Here is an 18271-nt window from a genome sequence, read left to right as displayed (position 1 = left end):
ACGCCGGCGGAGACTTTCTAGGGTACGATGTTACTTTTCTTGACAGCATAATCACCGGTGATGAGACTTGGTTGCACCATTGCACCCAGAAACAAAGCAAGATTCGATGACATGGAAACATCCATCCTCACCTGTCGCGAAGAAATTCAAAGTCATGCGGTCAGCAAAGAAAATAATGGGAAATGTTTTCTGGGACAGTCGTGGTGTTATTCTGTTCGAAACCTTACAACCTGGAGAAACAATCAATGCTGCAAGGTACTGCCAAACTCTTGACAAGCTTAGGGAGGCCATTCGCAGAAAGCGCCCAGGGCAGTTGACCAACGGGATCATTTTGCAACACGACAACGCTACACCCCACACAGCACGTGTGACGCAAGGTTGGCTAGAGAAATATGGATGGGAGATTTTGCCACACCCACCACACAGTCCAGACCTCGCACCATCTGATTATCACCTCTTTGGGCCACTGAAACGTGAGCTGGCAGGAAAGCGCTTTGATGTCGATGAAGAGCTTGTTGACCATGTGCGGAAATTGGCTACAAAACCTTGACGGAAATTTCTTCCGAGAGGGTATCTATTTCATGGTGCGGCGTTGGCAGAAGTGTGTCGACAGACTTGGCTGTTACGTAGAGAAATGAAGGACGAGTCAAGGCATGAACACGTGCAAGAATTTTGTTGATAGCATAAAAAACGCGGATTTTACAGGCATTTTTCGGTTAATTATGAAAGAGCCCTCGTATCATGTATAGAAACATACGACAACTGTTGTTTCCAAATGGAAATACAAGTAACATAAACCCCAACCTTAGGGTCTGAGGTCATTGAGCTTTTTTTACATAGCGCAATATCCACTAAATGTGCTCAAAGCGCTTTACAAGAGATCCCTGGCCAACAGCAACATTTAACGTTTAGGACAGGACATGACGCCTGTTAGGCGATGTTATCATTTTTTCGGACAGATACAAAGCTGTTAATGGCCAGGTACTCATTTTACACCTGAGTACGGTGAGATAATGTGAGTAAAGAGCCTTTTCCAAGGACTCAACTATGCGCCGAGCGCGAGGCTCGAACCCAGGACCTTCCGATCCAAAAGCGAGTGTCATACACTAGACCACATAGCGCACAAGCCCGTAATTGCCTTTGGTTATCCGACCTGGTGCACCTAGGCCTAACCCCTCCGATGACGGCATTTCTTCAGATCCGAAAGCGAGTGTCATAGCACTAGACCACATAGAAAAAAACCTCACAAAGATACTTTGAACTAACATGTATAAAAAAGGTTGAATCCACTTCTAACAATCACTCATCTGGCGCTATCAGATATATCATGTATTGAAACATACGCAGACTTGCCAAATTGAAAACTTCAAATTTAGTAATTTTAATGTCAATTTTTAGTAATTTGACAAGGAAATTCGTAATTTCTGAAATTGTGTATGAACAACCACAGTATTATTATTATTATTATTATTATTATTATTATTATCATCATCATCACCATTATTATAGTAGCCGTAGTTGTTCTTCCTCTTATTATTATTATTATTATTATTATTATTTTTATTATCATTTAAGTATTACCAAGAATTAAAAATTCGTAATTTTCCATAAAATTTCGTATTCGCCCATGAAATTTGTCTAAAATCAGCAAAATTACGAAAAATTCGTAAGATTCGGCATGTATGCATACGACAACTGTTGTTTCCAAATGGAAATAAAAGTAACATAAACCCCAACCTTAGGATCTGAGGTCATTGAATTATTTCCTTATTGAAAGATTAGACCTTCCATCACAATCATAAATATCAAGAAAATAAAGAATGAGCGAATAAATAAATAAATGAATAAATAAAGAAAGAAAAAAAGAAAAAAAGAAAGAGAGAAATAAATAAATAAATAAATAAATAAATAAAGAAAGAAAGAAACAAATAAAAAAAAAAAAGAAAGAAAGAAAGAAAGAAACAAATAAAAAAAGAAAGAAACAAACAAACAAAAAAAAAAAAAGAAATAAAGAAATAAAAAAATAAAAATGAATCCCTTACCTCGCTAACTCCAATTTTTGAGCCTGAGTCAACTCTTCAGCGGGAGCTGCCTGAGGTTTGTTGTCATCAGCACACGTGTCGGATGGGCCAGCCTTCGCTTCCGATCCAGCGACGTCTCCGTCAGTCATTGGGATTGTGCTGGATGCTGCTGGTGATGCAGCGGAGGCCACTGGGCCATTTCCTTGCTCATCGTTTAAATTAGACGCTGCTGCAGCTGCTGGACTTCTTCTCAACAGGCCAGAACTGGCAAGGAAGCTTTAGACGACAAGGAAAACATGTTTAAAATTTTATCTCTGAGCTTTCATATCTGCCAAATATATTTTTCTTTTTATCTGCTTTTTTACCCTATGATCCAGAGCTGCCAACCCCATCTGATGAGAATGTGTACAATGGGACCTCAAAATGGGGGAGATTTCATAAAAATGGGTACAATCCTGAAATCGACGGAAACTAACTATATTGTGAAATTAAGAGGAAGGTATACTTACATAAAGTCACACCGCACAAGCTCAATTGCAGCAACAATGATTTTCCAAAGACTATAATCCAATCCTTTCAGAATTCTACCTCCCAGCATGAAGAACATAATTGGTCAAAAAATATATGGTCACCAAGGTTTCTCAATAGGCTAGTAATAATATGAATTACAACTAAAGAAAACTGAAGTGACTCTGTACACTGAAAATGGGTACAATCTTGGGGGAAATGCGTACAAGCGTACAATCGCCGAAAATGCGTACAATTCCGCATTTTTTGCAGTAGGTTGGCAGCTCTGCTGATCTGATCATCTGAGCCTGTAATGACGCCCCCCCCCCCAAAAGATGACAATACAATATAAAAATATTTCAAAATATCATTATTCACACATATACCGTCTTGAGAGATTAATTTTTCTCCTCTAAACTTTGTAGTCTTATTGTAATGCAACAATGATGATAATGTCTTCTAAATACCTTTATTATGTGCATATTGATCTTTATTTAGTTGTTGTCAATAGTTTTTAATATTAAATGTTCCTAGTTTGGTAAATTTTTTATTTGGAAGATGATGTAATCATGTTTTTTTTCTTTCAAATACATAATTTTCGCTTAATGTTGTCTGCAACAAATGCATTTATTTTCACAATTGCTCTCGGTGTGTGGCCATTAGAAATCAATGAGTTGTGTGTGTGGCCATTAGAAATCAATGAGTTGTGTGTGTGGCCATTAGAAATAATTGTTGTGTTTGCCATTAGAAATCATGAGTTGTGTGTGTGGCCATTAGAAATCAATGAGTTGTGTGTGTGGCCATTAGAAATCAATGAGTTGTGTGTGTGGCCATTAGAAATCAATGAGTTGTGTGTGTGGCCATTAGAAATCAATGAGTTGTGTGTGTGGCCATTAGAAATCAATGAGTTGTGTGTGTGGCCATTAGAAATCAATGAGTTGTGTGTGTGGCCATTAGAAATCAATGAGTTGATACAGCCATTTTGGAAGTCCGAATTGGAACCCCTTACCCTACATCACTAACAGTTGGCATGACACAAGTATTTAAGTGTTAACTATGAATATTTGATATCACTTTCTGAATTGTCAATATCAGAGGTATCATTAAGTAGGCTGTCAATAGTAGACAATAATAGACTTTTCATCATTCAAAAATATAAGTAATATCGCTGCACAATACATCCAATACACCAAAAAAAGAATTAACATTTTTAAAAAGCAATTTGGTGTACAAGAAACATCTTTATATTGAAATATGTAGAAAATTAACTGCGATAAAATAAATAAAGATACCTTAGTGATTGTTTAAGTCTGTTTCCATTAAAATAAACAAACTGATTTATTCATTCTTTAAAAATCTTTTTAAAATGTTTTGAATATAAGTAACAAGTAACAAGACTTGGAAGACTAATAAAGCAGTCCTACCTATCTTGTTCCCAGTTTAAGATCATGTTTAGATATTTCGGGTTTGTTTGTTTTTAAGGGTTTTACAGTACAACACATTTAGCTCATAGCAGCACCAGTAAAAAGAAAATGGAATAGTAAAAAGTTCTAGAATTACAATTAAAGTCCCAAGAAAAATGAAAACAAAGGGGAATTAGTTCAAATGGGAAACAGATGTAGATTCCAAGAGCACACTATCAGTGTACTTAGTTTGAGATCATCTAAATGTCTCATCCTGATACAAGCACAGGTCCCAACTAAGAAGGACACACTCAAATGTTTACAAATCATATATATATGTAAAACATAAATAATACAGTGTATAAAAGAGAGATGATTTACAAGACAAAAAATATCAACTCCCAAAACTCTGGTTAGGACATATGATTTACAAGACAAAAAATATCAACTCCCAAAACTCTATACATTTGACTGATTCCCTCCCAGCCAGGGTCAGGACAAACCCATGTAATCTCATTCCAAGACAAAGACAGAAAGCATGTTGGAATGGAATACATATAAGGGAGATAGAAGACACAGTCAATCCCTCCCTGCCCACTATGGATATTTCAGGTTTAAAGATATTTTACAGAAATATACAACAAATAACGATATTGACAAAGAGAACAGTAAACAGCTCAATTGAAAGAAGTGTATAATGAAATGCCACCGCTTATTTTGAAATGTAGAATTATTTTACAGCTCATTACGCTAATATTAACTGGTACAATCTACTCAGCTAAACATAAACGAAACTCATAATGGTTGCAATGAATACAGTGTGTTTGATTAAACTCAACATCATAGACCGGAGAGAGAAAAAAAAAAACAACAAAACTTTGACCACAACACAATAGAAAATCAATGACAACATTCGGACGTTGAGCATAAAATCTTACAGCAACTTGTGCATAGAAAAATAGAGAGGCAAAATTCAGATGGATTGATTTTTTGATTTTGTTGTCCTTAAGAGCTTGTTCCTCAGGAAAGTAAAAATTGAGCTTTATATAGTGCAATATCCACTAAATGTGCTCAAAGCGCTTTACAAGGGTCCCTGGTCAACAGCAACATTTAACATGTAGGACGGGACATGACGCCTGTTAGGCGATATACAGTTTTCGACAAAGACAACCTTTTACGGCCAGGTACTCATTACACCTGATACGGTGAGAGAATGTGAGCCAAGAGTCTTTTCCAAGGACTCAACTATGCGTGGAGCGCGAGGCTCCAACCCAGGACCTTCCGACCCGAAAGCCAGTGTCATACCACAAGACCACATAGCCGCACGTACAAGTAAAGTACAAGCAGTAGAGACGAACTCACTAAGAAAAAAATTTAATTCAAACCCACTTGACTAGAAATTTATTTTGGATGTCTCAACAACCAGTCATGACTGGGATGCTTTGTCTGTTCGGTCTGACAGAGAAGTGCTTTGTGTAAAAACCAACATAAAAAGGTGACTCTGTTGGTTTATTTATATAACGCAAACCCTGGCTCATGAGCTTTGTGTTTCTTAAGACGAACCAAAGTATTCTTCATACTCATAGTCGAGGTCAATGGAAAGCTGACAAACATCAAAACAATCAAGGATGGAACAGCTGACATGAAGCAATGATTGACATTCATTATACAAAAATAAAGTTTTTAAAAATGTTTTTAAGTTCCAGTTACAGAGCATATTTTATTTTTTAAAAGGGTTTTACGGCGCTTGCAACACATTAAGGTCATATCAGCGCCAGTAAAAAGGGAAAAAATGGGAAAGTAAAAAGTTCTAGAATTACAATTAAAGCATCCAAGAAAAATGAAGACAAAAGGGGAATTGGTTCAAATAGGAAACATGTAGATTCCAAGAGCAAACTATCAAAATACTTAGTTTGAGATCTAAAAGTCTCATCCAGACACAAGCACAGGTCCCCACTAAGAGGAATACACTCAAATGTTTACAAATCATATATAATATGTATACAAAACATAATATGGTGCATAACAGAGAGATGATTTACAAGGAAAAAAATATCATCCCCCAAAACTAACTAGACATTTGACTGTCTCCCTCTCAGCCAGGATATCTGGCCAGGACCAGGACAAGTATAAATCAACGTTCGTTCCATCAGCAATAAAAATGTTGAATATTTCATATGGTACAGCAAAACCAAGGATTGATGCGTTGACTGATTGACTGATTAATTTGTTTAATGTTAGGCTAGATGAAGTGACCAATTGATAATGATGATAATATTTGGTGTTGAATTGCCAAGAATGTAACGAATTGAAAATGAAATGAAAATGTTAATGTTGTGTATGTCGCATGCGTGAAAGAAAGAGAGGAAGAGAGAGGGAGAGAGAGAGAGAGAGAGAGAGAGAGAGAGAGAGAGAGAGAGAGAGAGAGAGAGAGAGAGAGAATGGGTAGGAGTGAGGTGTCTGTTCAATGTTATAGTTATCATATAACGTTATGACAAGTGTAACTAAATGACAAATTGCCATATTTATGGACAATAAAGATCTATTATTATTATTATTATTATTATTAAAACCAAGTTCAAAGACAAAAAGCAAGTTGGAAAACAGATATAGGGGGATAGAAGACACAGTATGTACCTCCCTGCCCACAGAGCATATTTTAGAACAGAATCATGTCAAGCCAGCTGTTCCATAACTATGTACAAGGAAATGAAGTCATTAAACAGTTAACTGCTGTAATCTGGAAAGATACTTATTTAAAAATTTGGTCAGAAAATTTGTCCTTCAAAATATTGATCGATTTAAATGACCCTCATCTTGGCAAAAAACTCTCAGACCTGAGACTTCCTGGCCAAATGTTTAAATATATGTATTTCCCCGAGTACAGCAGTGAACTGGTTAAATGCCACTGCCAACCACCCTCTCATCGTAAGCCGTTAAGTTACGGAAATCAAGAATATCATTGTGCCAGATTAATACAGGGATTAACAAGTAAAGAATTGATTAGCTAAAATAAATATGAATGTATATGAAATGTTTCCTGCATAATTGTATGTGCAACTGTATGCAAGGTCATTGAGGCAAGCAAACTTAAACGACTCCTTTATTATATATTATTGAGTTCTAATATATGCTTGAAAATCATACCATGATTTTTGGTTTTGTATTTGGTTCCATGAATATTTAAAAATGGAATTAATTTAAGATAACAAACAAAAATAAAGGAATAAAATAAAATAAAAATATCATCTGGTTGGCAGTGTGAAGCTACATTTAATCGGCGCAGTGTACATAAGACACAGTAAAAGACTTACCTGAAGTTGGCACCAAGGTCATCTGAGAAATCCTTACTAATTGCTCTATTGGCAATGAGCAAAGGAACAAATTACGATAAAACAATATTTAAAAATGCAAGATAAAATAACTCATTAAACCAAAAGCATACCCTTTTTTGGGTGGAAAAAAAGAAAAGAAACAAAAACAAAATGGCCTATTAAGAATAAAGAAAAAAAACCAAAAAACCCCACTGAAAAATCACATTAAAAAAACCTAACCCTAAAGATGACGTCCTTCCCCTTCTCGTCTCGTCCAAGATAAACAATACCATGTCTTCAAGTTGAAGAAGTCAAAAGAATATAATATAGTTCTGAAATAAATCTTTGACCATTAAACTAATGAAACAAAAAAAAAAAAAAACACTGAAAGAAATTCAAAACTCTTCCTGCAGTCGTCATAACTTTATCGCAAACACACAGTACAAAGAGTTTGTTTACCTTTCACTTTCACTATTTGAATCAGAGGGAGATGCAGGCGTGATGATGTCCGTTACACTGCCACTACTGCTGCTAGGTGTGGGTGTGATGTTGCTTATAGATGATGAATTACCGCCGTCTTCTGACGCTTCTGATGAGGATGAGGAAGAGGTTGAGACAATCACAGCATCAACAGCGGAGCCCGTGTTGAAACTTTCGGATGAACTGTGGGATTGAGATGAATATGGATGACTTTAATCAAATGGGACAATGTACAATTCTACCCTTTCTTTGGTCACAGCTTTTAATTTCAGGATGTCCCGGGAAAACCTACAATCCAAATCTCTAACCACATACATGTGTTGTATAATTGCAGTTACAGACTTGCTGACCAACCTCTCATTTGAAAAGATTTATATTTTTTTCCCCAATACTTATTCCCATTTTCTCATATCTTTCCCCCCCAAAAAAAATCATATTTTCAACACGTGCACCCATCCAAAATTTCAAATTTAACATTCACTGAATGTCTGGTGACTCAGGGTCTCATCTAGACGGAGTCGATATTTTATGGCCTTCAACTATTCCACTTTTATCACCCCCCCCCCCCCCCCCCCCAAATAGTGAAATTTATCGCTCAGCCACTCAACCACGCTTGGCTACCTTTATGAATATGACAGGTCTGGAAGGCAAAAAATAATTTCACAAAGGCTGTACGAAGACAGCTACACAGGGATGGGATGTGTTCAGACACAGAAAATCTAAAAGAGCATCACTTCGCCATAATCCCTAAAAGGTATCCATTGTCCATTGATGATATAAGTGACCCCTGTGCAATGTGTAGCACTGTGGAACATTCCTGATTATTGTTTTAAAGCCTCATAATGTATTCATTATTTATTTATCTGACTACATTTGTGGGTCTTTTGTTTTTTTTTTACCTTCTCTTTTTTTTTAATTTGACAAATTTGTTGATTTAGGCCAATTGACTGAGAATTTATAGGTTAAAGTTATAAATGACCTGTAAAATCCTTTTACAAAGTTTCCAAAGACGCCCAGAATTAAAAGTAAATAAAATGTATATCAAAGAACAGGAAAGAAAGAAAGAAAAAGTCCAGAAAAAAAAGAAAGAATAGAAAAGAGGAAACAAACAAGTAAACAAAAAGTAGTCATATCTATGACAAAGCAATTTTATCCTTTGATTTATCATGAAAAGAAAAATGTTCAATGAATAAAATGAATTTAAAAAAAACATTATCCAATCATTATAAACCAATGGGAGTGATCTATATTCATGTTTTCGTCCAACTGAGTCATCAATCACATGATTTATTGCTGTCCAACGATTGGATATTTCTTCAGAGATGTAAACACGCTGCTTTGTTTATGAAAGTTGTAAACTTACCCATGAGTCATGTTCAGCAAAATTACCAATTGTGATGTCAGAAATGTTCAAACAGTGAACAATTTTGAGCACACTTTGCAAATGTGACCAATGACCTCGAGCACATGGAAATGTAATATTGATCATCATGCCCATTGCAAAATTAAACAATCAACGACTTGTTATGTTTACCTAGTGACCAAAGCATCAACAGACGACCCGTTGTGTGGAGGGGAGGACCCAGGGAGGGGTGGGGGTGACGAGTCTGGAAGAGGCGGACCAGATTCACTGCTAGGCTTATCACTGTCTACAGAGCTTTGAGTCTCTGATACAAAGTTAGCAGACGTGGAATCAGGCTGTTGCTCTTCGTCTTTATCCAAGGCAGACAGACGCACATCAACAGCAGGAGAATCACCTTCGAGAGAAGAAAATATTTTTTTAATGACATAATTAGTTTAAATTATTGCCTGATATGCATTTTGTACCCATATCACATTCTTTCTTTATATATATACACAGAGATGCCAACTGTAAATTTGGCTCACAGGAGTTTCAGCCACCACTCGTAGGAATTTCAACGCCGAAAGAGGAATTTCCGCTCACAAAAAAAAAAAGGAATTGGAACGATATTTGGCATTGTGCTTACATATTGTATAGTTCTAAATAGATAACTGATTAGAATTACAGTGTATATTATGATACATAAACACATTGCAAATTACAATCCCAAAGTTTCCTTATTTCAAATGAAGTAAAGCGCCAAAACCTAACGGTAGAGATTGTAGTACTGGTGGTAGTGAGGATGATGTGGTGTTGGTGGTTGTAGTAATAGTGGTAGAGATGATGAAGATGTGATAGTGGTTGATGTTGTAGTTGTAGTGGTAGTGATGATGATATGGTGGCGGTGGTGGTTGAGGTAGTAGTGGTAGTGATGATGATATGGTGGTGGTGCTGGTTGAAGTAGTAGTTGTAGTGATGATGTGGTGGTGGTATAGTGGTTGTAGTAGTTGTGGTCGTGATGATAATGATGTGGTGGTGGTTGTAGTAGTGGTGGTAGTGATGTTGATGTGGTGGTGGTTGTAGTACAAATGGTAGTGATGATGATGCGGTAGTGGTGGTTGTAGTAGTAATGGTAATGATGATGTGGTGGTGGTTGTAGTAGTAGTCGTGGTAGTGATGATAATGTGGTGGTGGTAGTAGTACTGGTCGTGATGATGATGTGGTGATGGTGGTTGTAGTAGTAGTGGTAGTGATGATGATATTGTAGTGGTTGTTGTTGTAGTATAGTAGTAGCATTAGCAGTAGTAGTAGTAGTAGTGATGATGATGATGATGTGGTGGTTGTAGTAGCAGTGGTAGTGATGATGATGATGTGGTGGTGGTGGTTGTAGTAGTGGTGGTAGTGATAAAGATGAGGTGATGGTGGTAGTTGTAGTAGTATTGGTAGTGATGATGATGTGGTGGTGATGGTGGTTGTAGTAGTGGTGGTAGTGATGATGATGTGGTGGTGGTTGTAGTAGTGGTGGTAGTGATGATGATGTGGTGGTGGTTGTAGTGGTGGTAGTGATGATGATGTGGTGGTGGTTGTAGTAGTATTAGTGGTAGTGATGATGTGGTGGTGGTTGTAGTAGTAGTGGTAGTGATGATGTGGTTGTGGTGGTTGTAGTAGTAGTGGTAGTGATGATGTGGTGGTGGTGGTTGTAGTAGTAGTGGTAGTGATGATGATGTGGTGGTGGTGGTTGTAGGAGTAGTGGTAGTGATGATGTGGTTGTGGTGGTTGTAGTAGTAGTGTTAGTGATGATGTGGTAGTGGTGGTTGTAGTAGTGGTGGTAGTGATGATGTGGTGGTGGTGGTGGTTGTAGCAGTAGCGGTAATGATGATGTGGTTGTGGTGGTTGTAGTAGTAGTGGTAGTGATGATGTGGTGGTGGTGGTTGTAGTAGTAGTGGTAATGGTGATGTGGTGGTGGTGGTGGTTGTAGTAGTAGTAGTAGTAATGATGATGTGGTTGTGGTGGTTGTAGTAGTAGTGGTAGTGATGATGTGGTGGTGGTGGTTGCAGTAGAAGTGGTAATGATGATGTGGTGGTGGTGGTTGTAGTAGTAGTGGTAGTGATGATATGGTGGTGGTGGTGGTTGTAGTAGTAGCGGTAATGATGATGTGGTTGTGTTGGTTGTAGTAGTAGTGGTAGTGATGATGTGGTGGTGGTGGTGGTGGTTGTAGTAGTAGTGGTAGTGATGATGTGAAGCTGGTGGTTGTAGTAGTAGTGGTAGTGATGATGATGTGGTGGTGGTTGCAGTAGTAGTGGTGGTGATGATGTAGTGGTGGTGGTTGTAGTAGTAGTGATGATGATGTGGTGGTGGTTGTAGTAGTAGTGGTAATGATGATGTGGTGGTGGTGGTTGTAGTAGTAGTGGTAATGACGATGTAGTGGTGGTGGTTGTAGTAGTAGTGATGATGATGTGGTGGTGGTTGTAGTAGTAGAGGTCGTGAAGATGATGTGGTAGTGGTGGTTGTAGTAGTAGTGGTAGTGATGATGTGAAGCTGGTGGTTGTAGTAGTAGTGGTAGTGATGATGATGTGGTGGTGGTTGCAGTAGTAGTGGTGGTGATGATGGTTGTAATACTAGTGGTAATGATGATGATGTGGTGGTTGGAATGGGGGGGGGGGGGGGGGGGGGGGGTGGGTTGTGGAACAAATTGACCTCACCGGAATTTGACGGAAGTTGCCCGGAGCCCGGAATTTTTTGCTCCAGACCGGAGTTTTTTCCGGTGAAACCGGAGTTTTGGCATCACTGTATACATGTCAGCAATAAATGCAGACTAAAATAAATCTTCTTTAATATTGAAATCACAAATAATGAGCAAACTGAAATCTTATTTTCCCCCTCCCTACACCCCTTTTCATACATTTTAAGAAGTCTTGCTTTCAAGACATTCTAATTTGTTGTCATTCTGTAACTCAAACATTCAAAAGTAAAAATGGAATAGAAATGAATATAACAGCTTCCAAAAAAAAAAAAAAGAAAAAAAAAAAACACTAAATACTATCAGAGAGCCTTTTGGACTCAATCACGGGGTTTCAATCCAAAATTTGTTCGTGTTTACAGTAAATATTTTGTCATTTTGAAACTGTTATATTTACATAGCAGCGGCCAATATTACTTTACAATGGGCTAAATCGGGACACCATAACACACAATACCGTCGGCGTGACCCAAAACAACACTATTATGTTTGGACTACTTTATCAAGCTATTTCTGTACTTTGTTTCAATGTACTCTGTTTTAATTTGGTGGTCAAAGAAAATTAAAAAAAAAAAAATAAATAAAAAAAGGAAGCAAGAATATTATCCAGGGACATGCAAGGGTCATTCATTTCCATTATAGAGATAGTTCGAAGATGACGTCACTCAGGTCTTTGTTATTGTTTTTTGCCATCCGTGTTTATGAGTAATTCTCACTAAACTGTATTAACCAGACTATAAACGATCATGGTTACACACAGTTTTGTGTGTGGGTCCGTTATACTTCCGGATGGCAATGTTGTGAACGCCTTAGCCAAGTGCATACTATCTATAAACATTCCAATAGTCTCAGATTGCCAACTCAGTACAGACCCAAATTTTTATCAGGATAGTTAGCCGCTGCTATGTATTTATTTACGTACATGACTTTTTTTACAGCCTAAGCTTTTAGCAGCTTGGTATTCTTTAACATTTACAGTCTTCATTTTAAAAAAAAAGAATTAATAATAATATGTCTTAATACGCTTAACAGTCGTAACGTCACTTCCCTTGTAATGACGCATGGTAACTTAGTAACTGGCTCTAAACTATCGGAACAATGGCGGATGCCCTTATGAAATATTTCTCCAACGAGCATAAATCTGTATCCAGAGAAAAAAAAACAAACACATAAATCTGATCATGTTTTGAGTTTTAACACATTCTGGTCACAAGACATATGAAAAGTTCTAGCCAGCATGAAGAATAAAAAGTACAGATTTTCTTTGTTTAGAACCATGATGGCCGCCGTTGCTGGGCGACGTGACATCAGACTATTGAATCCAATTGTCCTCAAAATAGTGGTAATTTTACCTGTGGCTTCGGCTGGGACTGGGTTGGCTTCTGCCTCTTTGTCTTCTGATGTATTGCTAAAAACAACTGTAAAATGGAACAACGAAAAATAAATTATTAAAAAAGTTAAAATTCTGACCAAAGAAATACAAGCTGAGACATGGAAGTAAGATGTGTTTGTTTTTAAGGGTTTTACGGCGCTTGCAACACATTTAGGTTAAATCAGCGCCAGTAAAAAGGAAGAAAATGGGATAGTCGAAAGTTCTAGAATTACAATTAAAGCACCAAAGAGAGCGTAAGACAAAGGGGAATTGGGAACAAATAGGGATCAGATGTAGATTCCAAGAGAATACGGAAGTAAGATGGCCACCTTTTACGTAAATGGTATATAACTTACAAGACTACAGATATACTCTCATATAAAACTTGATCAAATTCAAAAGAAAATTTATTGATAAATAAAAATAAAAGGGCAATTCAAAATTTCCACGAATTTCCCAAATTTGAAAAAATATTTTGAGAATTAACATGGAAAAGGTAAATGAAAATCTCCACCTCATGTGATGATTTTATGTAATAAGATTACTATAACAGCATAAAAAGAAAAAAACCCAAAAACTTTGACAAAATGAAATCTACTCACTGTAAGCACTACTCCTGCCTGGATGTTCTGTGGTGTCCATGGCGACAGGGGAACTGCTTCTTGGTCCATCTTCATTTCTGTTGTGCCGAAACAAAAATAAAGGAATTTAAGAATCTTTTTTATAAATAAAAATGACTCAAAGATGCAGACTTAACAAAAAGATGATTTTTATGCTTTCCTTGCAAGTTATATACGAACCTCAAATCTCTGTAAGTAAATAATAGAAGAACCCCCCCCCCCCTCTTCAAAGAAAAGCAACCAAAACAAAATACATTTTTTCCAGGGCCGAAAACAAAAAAAACCCTGTCTTGTGACCCTTAAAAGCCTGATGCAATAATTTTGCTGTTCATCTTTGTCAAACTTATACCAAGCTCCAATTCTACTTCGAGGAAAAATACAATTTTCCCACAAAAGCTTTTCATCCCAAAATAACAACAATCCCTACTTTTATTTACTTTTCCCATGTACTGTACTTTTGCTAGACGAAAATGTTTCTATTCATACGGATTCATACAAATATACCTATTTTCACATGAATACTAAATATGTAAATGTTGCTGCTCGAAGCTCGAAGAAATAAATAATAATGTGAAAATGAATGTAAGCTTCAATTTAATTACAAAAACAGATCAAATGAACGTTTCGGGTTTCCTCTTTATCAACAAAACAGGATGAATGAAACACCAAAGATGAATGAGATCTCAATCTCATTCATCTTTGGTGTTTCATTCATCCTGTTTTGTTGATAAAGGGGAAACCCGAAGGGTTCATTTGATCTGTTTTTGTAATTAAATTGAAGCTTACATTCATTTTCACATTATTATTTATTTCATTAATACTAAACAAAACATCAATGTCTTCCTTTCTCCATCCAGAGACCTATATTTCCAGCTTCCTGGATTGTATGTATCATATTACCGTTATCTTGTTGGCAAAAGAAGATGTTTAAAATAAATACTATCATTTAAGTATTTTGTTCATTTTTTAAGCTGGTATGTTAATTTTTGCTCAATATTTTTTATAGTCAACAGCTTGTAGAATTTTAATATTAAATGCTTGAATGCATTCTTTTGACACAAGAATAATCACAGTCAAGTCTGCATTTCGTCAGAGAACTCAATTTCCACAGTTTCGTACCCCAAGTGTAGTACCAATAGATTTAAATTACACAGATCTATGGGTGCTCTCTCTCTCTCCTATATCCCTCTCAAAAAAACAAAAATAATAAAAATCCCTGGGTTTAATCAAATGAAAAACAATGGAAAGGAGACCAAAACAACTTTTTCCCTTTCACGGCTACAATGAAAACAAAACAAAAAGAAATATACTCTTATGAGGACATGAAGACAGAAAAAAGCAATGAAAATCCTTACCCAGAGGGAGTTGTATCAAAACTGCTAAAATCAGCCCAGTTGTCCTCATTGCCAGACTGCGTTGGTGTGTTGTTAAAATCAGCCCAGTTGTCATTTGAGGGATCACTATTTGACTTGTTAATCTTGTCCCACGGGGATGTTGTATCCATGGCCACAGGCTCTGACTGAGAACTTGAATCAGGCGTTAACACACACCATGAATCTTTTTTTTTAATTAAAAGAGAGAAAAGATTTTAAATGAAGATTAAAAGAAAATTTATTTTTTTTTAAATGAGAGCAATTTTAAAACATGATAGCAACACAAAATGAAATTCAGTAAAAACGGTTAAACCGAAATTGTGGAGGGACTTGGTATTCTATTTCGTGTTAGGCATACCAAAAGCTTATCATGATTTCCAGTATTATTATTATTCCGCAATCATTCATCCCACTGTCATACACAATGCATCATATTATATTCTTCAACTGTGTAACTTTGTGGTTGAAGTTGTGTAGTGTGTGTGTGAACGTATATGTGCACACAAACGAGCGTAGTGGTAGTAAGTGCCAAAGAGAGCAATAGTGTTATTAACTCCAAATTCATCTGTATGGATTTACAACATCACTGCTTTGCATCAGCACATTGAATTGTGTTCTCACCATCAACTGAGAATGAACTGATGAAGTCGGTAGGATTGGTTGAGAGGGGGAAGTGAGTGGGGAAGTAAAGAGGCGACAGAGATGAATAAGGCGTTGTGGATTAGAGTGGAGTGGGGTGGTGTGTGTGTGTGTGTGTGGGGGGGGGGGGGGGGGGTGGAGAGTTAGTGATGAAGTGGAGAGGGTTTCAGCAGAGGTGTGTGATGGGTGTTGAATGGACACAAAAAAGCACATTAGGTTACAGTTGTAACAGGAATTTTGTTCGGTTTTCGAATTTTTTTCTTAGGTTTTTCAGTTATTCAGCAATTTCTTTTCAGTTTATAGATAGTTTGAGCATATTGGCTTTTGGTTTATCTATACTTGATTATAAGAAATAAAGAGGAAAAAAATGACAATGTTTTGATTTCTTTTCGGTTTAGCGTTTTTTTCGGTTAAGACAATTTTGGTATAACCAGTTTTTACTGTAACTTTTAAAAAAAAAATTCTCATCCTTAAACACAACCCAAATTCCTTTTCATCTCCCTTGTCAAGGACAGGTTTTTTCGGTTAAGACAATTTTGGTTTAACCGGTTTTTACTGTAATTTTTTTTTTTTTAAATTCTTATCCTTATCCACAACCCAAATTCCTTTTCAGCTCCCTTGTCAAGGACAGGTTTTTTCGGTTAAGACAATTTTGGTTTAACCGGTTTTTACTGTAATTTTTTTTTTTAAATTCTTATCCTTATCCACAACCCAAATTCCTTTTCAGCTCCCTTGTCAAGGACAGGTTTTTTCGGTTTAAGACAATTTTGGTTTAACGTTTTTACTGTAATTTTTTTTTTTTTAATTCTTATCCTTATCCACAACCCAAATTCCTTTTCAGCTCCCTTGTCAAGGACAGGTTTTTTCGGTTAAGACAATTTTGGTTTAACCGGTTTTTACTGTAATTTTTTTTTTAATTCTTATCCTTGTCCACAACCCAAATTCCTTTTCAGCTCCCTTGTCAAGGACAGGTTTTTTCGGTTAAGACAATTTTGGTTTAACGTTTTTACTGTAATTTTTTTTTTTTTTAATTCTTATCCTTGTCCACAACCCAAATTCCTTTTCAGCTCCCTTGTCAAGGACTGGTTTTTTCGGTTAAGACAATTTTGGTTTAACCGGTTTTTACTGTAATTTTTTTTTTTTAAAATTCTTATCCTTGTCCACAACCCAAATTCCTTTTCAGCTCCCTTGTCAAGGACAGGTTTTTTCGGTTAAGACAATTTTGGTTTAACCGGTTTTTACTGTAATTTTTTTTTTTTAAATTCTTATCCTTGTCCACAACCCAAATTCCTTTTCAGCTCCCTTGTCAAGGACAGGTTTTTTTCGGTTAAGACAATTTTGGTTTAACCGGTTTTTACTGTAATTTTTTTTTTTAAAAATTCTTATCCTTGTCCACAACCCAAATTCCTTTTCAGCTCCCTTGTCAAGGACAGAAAAAGATCAAAGTAACTGTCTTTCAATGCCATGTTTCGAAATCGTTTGCCACTCACTTTCTGCATTATCCACTTCCATGCCTTCTGACGACTGAGTTATCCTGACTGGTGAATAGAGTTCATCTCCACTATCTGTGCTGTCCTCATCACTACTATTACATCTGGCAGCCTCACCTTGTAACCTTCTGACATTTGTCAGAGAGGGAAAAAAAATTGACATAAATCCTCTAGAAAAAAAGCCTCTGGAGGATATTTTTCAATTAAATTATTATATTCTATGTTCTTTTTAAATACATAAAATGGCACTAATAATCAAAAGTTGCTTTAAAAATCTTCTTCCTTTTAACAATTCCTTGTTCGTGATAAAGTTGAATGCTCTTGCCATAGTTTAAAAGCCTGAAAATTAAAAAAGGCTAGATTTCCGACTAAAGCCAGAAAAAGAGCATCTTTACATAAGTACTAACATTTTAAAATTAATTTTTTAAAATCAAAAAAAAAAAAATCAAATAATTAAAATCATCTAATACTCACTCTGATCGACACTGTTGTAGATTTTTGTCAAAGGTTATTGGCTTCTCTTCCCAAATGTCTTCATCGCTATCATCATTGTCAAATTGTTGAATTCTCTCGTTGCACATTTGCTCAAAAAGAGCAGCACTGGACTGCTGTGTAAAACCAGAGAGATAGGTAGAAAACTGGTTTTAAAACAACATGTGATAAAAGTCACAATATCAGCAGAAAAAAAAAAGAACTGCATTTCAATATTCAACAGGACGGTTTATTGTTTATGTTTCAGTCATAACAAACCCAAACTTCGATCTGCCACAGGCAACACAGAGCAACATTTGAATATTGTTTGCTTCAACGATGACCCTTTTTATGATCATACCCGAAGAAGGATTTTTGTCGATTAAGATCTTTACCTACATGACATGTCAAGTTTTCATGTCCATATATAAAAACAGATGGCAATTGAAATGCAGTTTCTTCTATTCTTTTAATTGTAGAATACATTTGGCAGATTAAA

General features: G+C 36.3%; 1 protein-coding gene across 16 annotated transcripts in view; it reads right to left on the bottom strand.

Annotated features, from left to right (window-relative positions):
* LOC144967044 (serine/threonine-protein phosphatase 6 regulatory subunit 3-like) overlaps positions 1 to 18271 on the bottom strand; it is a 42815-nt gene that overhangs the window by 1556 nt on the left and 22988 nt on the right. For 4 of the 16 annotated variants that reach the window (XM_078903807.1, XM_078903811.1, XM_078903808.1 and 1 more), the window contains exons 19-26: positions 17776 to 17909; positions 17302 to 17429; positions 15155 to 15356; positions 13782 to 13858; positions 13160 to 13225; positions 9260 to 9482; positions 7705 to 7908; positions 2043 to 2297 (exon numbers count right to left, since the gene is read on the bottom strand). In XM_078903807.1, coding sequence (XP_078759933.1) covers positions 2043 to 2297; positions 7705 to 7908; positions 9260 to 9482; positions 13160 to 13225; positions 13782 to 13858; positions 15155 to 15356; positions 17302 to 17429; positions 17776 to 17909 — 1289 coding nt within the window. Of the gene's footprint in view, positions 1 to 2042; positions 2298 to 7245; positions 7291 to 7704; positions 7909 to 9259; positions 9483 to 13159; positions 13226 to 13781; positions 13859 to 15154; positions 15357 to 17301; positions 17430 to 17775; positions 17940 to 18271 lie in introns of all 16 variants that reach the window. The other 12 variants (XM_078903809.1, XM_078903814.1, XM_078903815.1 and 9 more) reach the window with 5 other exon arrangements.

This window comes from Berghia stephanieae, chromosome 3 (assembly GCF_034508935.2).
Source record: "Berghia stephanieae isolate SIO BIC M18660-M18661 chromosome 3, UCSD_Bste_1.3, whole genome shotgun sequence".
Classification (NCBI taxonomy): domain Eukaryota; kingdom Metazoa; phylum Mollusca; class Gastropoda; order Nudibranchia; family Aeolidiidae; genus Berghia; species Berghia stephanieae.
This window is presented reverse-complemented; position numbering and strand designations above follow the sequence as displayed.